This window comes from Syngnathus floridae, chromosome 15 (genome assembly GCF_059516105.1).
Source record: "Syngnathus floridae isolate MCC-2025c chromosome 15, RoL_Sflo_1.0, whole genome shotgun sequence".
Taxonomy (NCBI): Eukaryota; Metazoa; Chordata; class Actinopteri; order Syngnathiformes; family Syngnathidae; genus Syngnathus; species Syngnathus floridae.
Genome location: NC_142427.1, coordinates 4,580,109 through 4,587,500, shown reverse-complemented (window position 1 = coordinate 4,587,500; position 7,392 = coordinate 4,580,109). Strand labels below are relative to the sequence as shown.

The 7,392-nt window shown below is 38.5% G+C and overlaps 1 protein-coding gene across 1 annotated transcript; it reads right to left on the bottom strand.

Annotated features, from left to right (window-relative positions):
- Window positions 1-1,936: 1,936 nt before the first annotated feature.
- Window positions 1,937-7,078, bottom strand: LOC148385965 (LIM/homeobox protein Lhx1-like). Its single transcript, XM_088398571.1, has 5 exons — window positions 6,882-7,078; window positions 6,069-6,289; window positions 5,309-5,586; window positions 4,810-4,966; window positions 1,937-4,130 (listed from the first exon to the last, which is right to left on the bottom strand). Exons 1-5 carry the CDS (start codon window positions 7,049-7,051, stop codon window positions 3,754-3,756), a joined length of 1,203 nt encoding a protein of 400 aa, XP_088254697.1. The 5' UTR covers window positions 7,052-7,078; the 3' UTR covers window positions 1,937-3,753.
- Between the last annotated feature and the right edge of the window lie 314 nt (window positions 7,079-7,392).

The window sequence follows — 7,392 nt, the reverse complement described above, 5'->3', positions numbered from 1 at the left end:
ATAATTCTGCTTTCTCTTGGGTGAGTGCTGACTGAATCAAATGAGATGAAAATAAAACTGTGATTCATGTCAGTTGTGCTCAAATCATGACGGTCCCAAAAAACGTTTATTGTTTCTCTATTCAGAAAACAGTGCAAGTTACCCACCGTGCTGATACAGTTGCACCACAATATCCTGATTATCAATCCATCACAAAAGTGATGATCCTTTGTCGATTTTCAAGCAAGCCAGATGCTTTTTATTTTCCTACATGTGTTTGATTTCACTATATGTTTCTCCAACTGTGAAATCATACACGCCGGCTGCTGGTTTAATTGATTACATGCCACGATTCATTTTTCTTGCCGTGATTTGACAAAAATGTGCATATTTAGGCTTGGTTAGCTGTCTTCTCAAGCAGAAATACCACAAAAAAAGTGTGTGGTGGTAGTGTCACAAGGCGACAAATTAAAGTCACTGTGTGGTTGTTTATATTTTTTTTCTGGAATATGGATAGGCTGTAGTCTTGATTTTCCAGCACATAGCGGCCGTTTCACTTTCCCAGGCTCGGCTCGTCTGAACGATGGCTCAGCCCCATCTTGCATTGCCGCAGTCATTTCCAGCCATATGTACCTCCCCTTTTGACCTCATCTGGATTGTGCGAGCAACACATTGGAGGAGAAAATGAATCTTAAAAATGTCCCCTTGGTGCATGCTTCCCTGCAGTTTATGGTTTACAACCCTCTGGGTTTTCTGTCTCAGCCCCCCTCACCCTCCTCCTGCCCCAGCGGCTTCACGGCCTCAGCGGTTACAGTCAGCAGTCTTTTGTGCGGCCTTCATGTTTAAGATATTGACTTTGGCCGCCAGACAATCAGAGATGCTTTAATGTGGCTGCCGAGTCATATTTGCAGATGTGAACGTGTCTTTACAGCAGTATATATTAGACTACATATGCATAGTTATAGACATCCAAGTTACATTCTGGATGCAATTATTTATGATACCATCTCAAGCAACAAGGATTTCAATCATTTGGTCAGCAGCGATTGATTTATGCGGAATTAATGTTTTAACTTCACCTGCTAGGAAATGATCACACTGAGGCTGAATTTGCAGGTCAAAGTACCTAATTTATTTATTTAATTTAATGCCAGTATTCTTTTTTTATAGCAGTTCTCCAAAGGGTGTCTTGATAAAGTCAAACTTGTATTCTCACGATATCTAACATCAGATATGAATGTTTATGTTGCTGCATTGGCATATATCTAATGCGTATCTTATTTTCATCCACGTTTAGAAGAGGCCTTATTCCGATCTGAACAGATCTGATTCCATGTCTTTATTTTGGCTATGTAGTTTGCAATGATGAATATCTGAATTGCACCACTCAGAAATTAGATTAGATTAGATATTCCTTTATACACCCCACACGGGGGAATTCCAGTATACAGCAGCGACCGTTTAGGAAAATTTGAAAAATAAAAACTGGAGATAAAAACAATGGAGCTGCTGCCAGAAGTAAAAAAGAATTCTGAATTTTGTCACCAAATTCATGCAAGATAGCTACAGATTGATAGAGGAGGAAATATATGTATTTTTTTAATTGGAGTGTTTTATATGCATCAATGTGCTAACACAGTCTGCTTATTTGCTGTTTTCTCACCATTGTTTTCTTGTCTTTCTTTGGCACCTGCGATGTGTTTGCAAGCACTCTGCTATAATGAGGTCTGAGTCGCAGGTTGAATTGTTTGTCACATGTTGCCACACATGTTTCATTGATTATGCAGATTGAATATTTCTTCAAACCGCAACTTCAAGGGATATATATTGTGAGTACATCTGGATCATAAAGAATTAATTTGAGATTTTAGATGCAGTATTGTTATAGAATTACTTGGTAGGAAATCAAGGTATCCCATCAGTGGTGAGCTATTTTTTGAGCAGGCTGCTCATGTGATCCTTGGGGGTTTATCTGGAGTCCACAGGCGACATGTTGGTGACCCGTGGGGTAAGGCCATAACTCAAAATCAAAATTCAGATCATGAGCTACAAAATGCAATTTTATTGTTTGTTTTGGGAAATGTAGTTTTCACATTGTGGTTGCACATATCCTACAAAACCATAGCAAAATATTTGGCGGTGTGCAAACTGGCGCTGCCAACATTTTCTCTGTGTTTTCTATTGCTTGCTCTCATTGTAAGATTCGTGCAGGTGGCTCTCGAAAGAAAAATATCAGGGTGGCAAATATAAATTGTTTATGAAAGCTTTCGAGGTTCCTCTTGCTGACGTTTCCTTTGTCGTTGCTTTGCTTTCAATTGTATGTTTATTCTTTCAATATGTACTCTACATTAATTGTGGCAGAATATTAAGGGTTCTAAAAATATTGGCTTCGTGTGTAAATGGCAGAAAAGTCACAGTGGTGGCCAGAGAGTGACAAAAGGTGGTCATGGCCAAACTTGGTCACCAAATATTTCCGCCCTAATTCAGCACAGTGGATTAAGCATGACATGTATGCATATTCACTTTCTTTTTGTCAGTTTGTCACTTTGCAAAATAATTACCAGCAATGTTGATATCGCCAGGCTTTAGTAAAAGTGAACATTTGTTATATCCAGTCCACATCATTTTATTTGACTTAATATTTTAAGTAACACAATTAAACATACAAAACTATTTGCAAAACATATTTACTGCAAATATGGGTGCAAGAGATTCCAGTTGGTCTTTGAACGGATGAAGCTAATATTTGTGTCCAAAGTCAATTTCTACAAATAACAATCAGAATGTATTTTATCATACTGTGAATGGTCAGAAACATCCGTTTCAGCCTTATTTGAACAATCATCTCGTTACAAACATTAGCTACTGCTGGCATTATGCATACAAGTGTATTTTGTAGACATCAAGAATCAGCCGCAACTTCACAAGTTGTTGTTTCATCATTTGACAACTGAGTGTGTGCGTGCGTGCGTGTGTGTGTGTGTTTGTGTGTGTGTGTGCGTGTGTGTGTGCGTGCATGTGTGTTTCCAATTATAAACTAGCACAGCGAGCAATCGCACAAACATAGCTACAGAGGTTTGGTTCATCTTTGTGCTCCAGGATCCATTTCCACAATCCATCAGGTTTTATACAGTGATATTTAAATACTGGGGCTCAAAGTAAACAGTTGACTGCCCTTCACTAATATTCTGTATTTATAATCTTGAACTCATCGTCTTCATAAAGCGCAATCAGTTTCTATACAAATGCGTTCTTTCAGACGTCTCGTGTCCTTTTGAAGGCAAACCTGTTTTGACACAGCCGACAAATGAAATATAAAAAGCAAAGCTTAGACAGTCCTGAGAGAGGTTTTTGGTCAAATGCGACAAACTTGACAATCACAATCTAAAACCTTGTATTCACCATTAGCTGTAGAGAGCTGCTTTTTAATACTGAAAGGTGATTTTTAAACAAATACCCTAATGAGCAGACCATGAATGGATGAATGGATTTACATGCATAGCCTACATATACTGTTCTTTGAAAAAAATTTGTCTCAAAAATTAGTGTTTATGCATTTATTGCTCCGTCAAAGAGGTTTAGCAGTAAACCAGCACATAGTACTCGAGTCCCATGTGAATAAAATCAACGTGTTAACGAATAGAGATTTTGTTATTTAAAACATGACATAAATAAATAAGTTATATAAATAAATAAAGTGATAAATAAATACATAAATAAATAAAGTGACAAATGAATAAATAAAGTGATGATTTGCCTTCAGAACACCCAGGGTTACCACACAGTTCCTTCGCTCACCTCGGACGAGGGCTGTGACAGTTGGTTGGTGTAGCCATTGTCGCCGAGGGTGATGGCGGTGAACGGCGTGCTGGGCCCGCACATCTCACTGGAGATGCTGTGCATGGAGCCCGGTGCGTTGGGTTCCGGGCTGGGTGAGTTAACTGGGTGGTGTGACACCGTGTCAGGGTAACACTGCACCTCTCCTGGACAGTGGTGCCCGGGGTGGCGGTGCTCGATGGCCCCTAAGGGGGTGCCGGCAGGGACTGCTGAGGGCACGAAGCCCAAGTCTGCTGGCGTCTGCGCCTGGGAGGATGGTGGGCCTTGGTAGTATTCATAATTCCCTGCTGGGCCGTAATATTCACCAGGATAATCTGCACTCATTCAGAAGGAACATATTACATGAGTTGGGTGAAAATAGACATTAAGTTGCCACATTAAGGTGCACAGTCTAATAAGAACCAAAGCAATGAATATTATAATGATGCTCTGCTCTGGTTGACAACCTCAGAGTGGTAATACTAAACATCAAACAAACAGTAGTTGGCCACTACATTAGGCACTATATTTGAATGAACCCAATTGCAAATAATTTTCATGCACGCTGAGTGACAATCACAGAGATTCTCTTTAAACAATGCTATTAATTTTATATCTGCATAACATGGCCATTTTGACCCTCTTGAAAGAGGTCCAAAATGAAATGAAATGACATAAATATTTCTAATATTTATATTAATATTATTGTGGTCACCTTATTTAGATTGAGGTCACTTTACGGTGACCACGTTATATTAGAAACACCTCTCAATAGGATGTGATCCAGTAAAACATCCACAATAATACAAATATTGTCAGTTGACAATAATATCCCCTACACCGTCAATCAGAAATTAGTACGTTTTTTTTTTTCAATGAGGAATTTGAAAAGAAAACGTATTTATAAATCTACTGCAAGTACAGAGATGAGGGGAAATCAAATACGCATACACATCTAAAAAATGTTACAAACGGGAAGGGTATGCAGCTGGACAAAGTCACATGCTCGCTCACCTCCATAGTAGGAGAAATGGCCAAGCTCGGAGGTGTCCACCCGTTCTCCTAGAGCTCGCATCCTTCTCGGGCTGCGGAAGAACATGTGTCTCCTGGCACTGAGCGCGCTCAGTTGCTTCATGCGCCTCTCTTTGGACCGCCGGTTTTGGAACCACACCTTTTTAAAAACCAAGGTGACACAAAATACATCCATGAAATATATCAGTATGTTCAACAAATAAAACGATATTTGGGCACTGTTGCGCAATTAAAGATTATTTATGCGTTAAAATAAGTAAAAAAAAAAAAAAATATATATATATATAATGTACAGTGAATGTACATATAACACGGAGTTCTGATATTGTATTTTTCTTGTGAATAATCGATTCACAAATGCGTTAAAAGCACAATTCCATTGACAATTAGCTGCGTAAAAGTCACAGTTTTGCGCACAAACACCACGCTTAATTATATTGCGGTAGAAAGCTTCGTTTTCTAGTTTTCTGCCGCATTTTACCTGGATGACTCTCATGTTGAGACCAGTCTCCCGCGACAGCTGCTCTCGAATGTGTCTGGTGGGCTTCGGTGTGGCCGCAAAAGCCGCTTTCAGGGTTTCCAGCTGCTTGGCCTTGATGGTGGTCCGAGGCCCGCGTCTTTTCCCCACTGCGCCCTGCTCGTCGTTCTCATTGGGGCAAACGTCTTTGTCCGACAAATGGCCAGCTTCTGAGTCCTTGCAGTCATCCTGCTGCAGGTCCTGGGAGTCCGGAGATAAACTGGGCTCGCTACACGTCGTCACTGCCAATGCACGGAAATGCCCTTAGCGAACTAATTTGTCACGTGGTCGTTTGATTGAGGAGACAAGGCAAGCCAATTTTACAGCACAGCAAATCTATCCGCGACTCACAGAGATATGAGTGCAATAAATTCACATTTAATTTTTTTAAATTGTACCAAATAGCAGTCAGGCTAAGGTGCATGAAATTTAGTGAGTAGAAATACGCTCCATATTCACGTGATATCAGCAGATTACAAAACATAGAGAAAGTAATTGAACAAATAAACTAAAACAATAAAATATTAACTGAGCAAAAGATAAATTATTTTGATAGTTAAATAAAACACATTGCCTTCAATTATCAAATATATTACACGAATAAGAAATTATTAAATTTAACTACAATAATATAATTATTTATAATAATAATAATAATAATAATAATAATAATAATAATAATAATAATAATAATAATAATAATAATAATAATAATAATAATAACCTGAGAGCTGAATGGTGTCTTTGCCGTTATTGTTGTGGTAGTCCTCTTTACAAACGAACTTGAATTCGTCCAGGATGTAGAGCTCCTCGCCGGTTGACAACTGCTTGTTGCACATCACACAAGTGAAACAGTTGAGGTGGAACACTTTGCTCTTGGCCCTCCGGACAAGATCACTGGGCAGAATCCCCTGGGAGCAACCTCCACACTTGGTCCCAAATCTCCTGTGGCAGCCAAGAAGACAGTAGAGCTATTCATATGTGACATACACCACACCACAGGGCATTGGAAAGTATTATTATTACTATTATTATCATTTTATAAATTATTATTATTATTATTATTATTATCATTATTATTATTACATAAACTAATTGAGGATTTCAGTCTTCGAAAAAGGACCACAGCAGTTGCGGTGTATTTTATTCAAATTCAAAAGTGAATCAAAAGGAAAATAAACATACAGCAATGTAAAAATTTATATCTGCCCCACGCATAATGTCGAATGTATGAAAATATTTACAATTGGCATGTTTGGTTGTGAGCTTAATTGCTCTTTTACAGTGCATCGTCTAATAGCATTTTCTTTGGTTTTATATGTGATTATCATTGAGATATTATTATTATTATTTAGATATTATTATTATTATTATTTAGATTATATTATTATTATTATTATTATTTAGATATTATTGCAACAATTATTTAGGTATTTCACCCTTTTCCTGTTCAACACACCTTACGTCTTACCAGACGGATGAATAGGTAGATAAATAAATCGATAATAGTTAATCGTCGTGGTTTAATTAGACTTACCTGAAGAAGTCATTCTTGCAATAGAGTCTGCCTTCTCGTGAAAAACACTTTTCTGTCAAAGTGCACTTGCATTCGCAGCATTGTACACACTGAACGTGCCACGGTCGGTCCAGAACTTTGAGCAAGAACCGATCTACAATTGGTTTTTCGCAGTTGGCGCAATGAATCATCGTGCAGTGTTAATTCCAATAAATAAATAAATCTATTTTTACACACAATGCTACGGGGTGTATTCCAGTCTCCTCGTCACCTCGGCGCTCTTATCCAAGGATCCCCGCGCATCCAAGTCAATGTGAATAATGACAAGGATTATCCAAAGGATTTGAACATGTCAAAACAATCCACAAGATCAACAGCTCCAAACAACAGGTCATCTGTTGAAAAAAGACTGGTAGAAAACATTTCTGTCATAAATACGAAAACGATGGGCCAATCAAAATGAGCTCAGAAATAGCAGAGTCAATATCAACCCACGTCTGCGTGTCTGTCAGTATATCCCGGATTGTGTGAA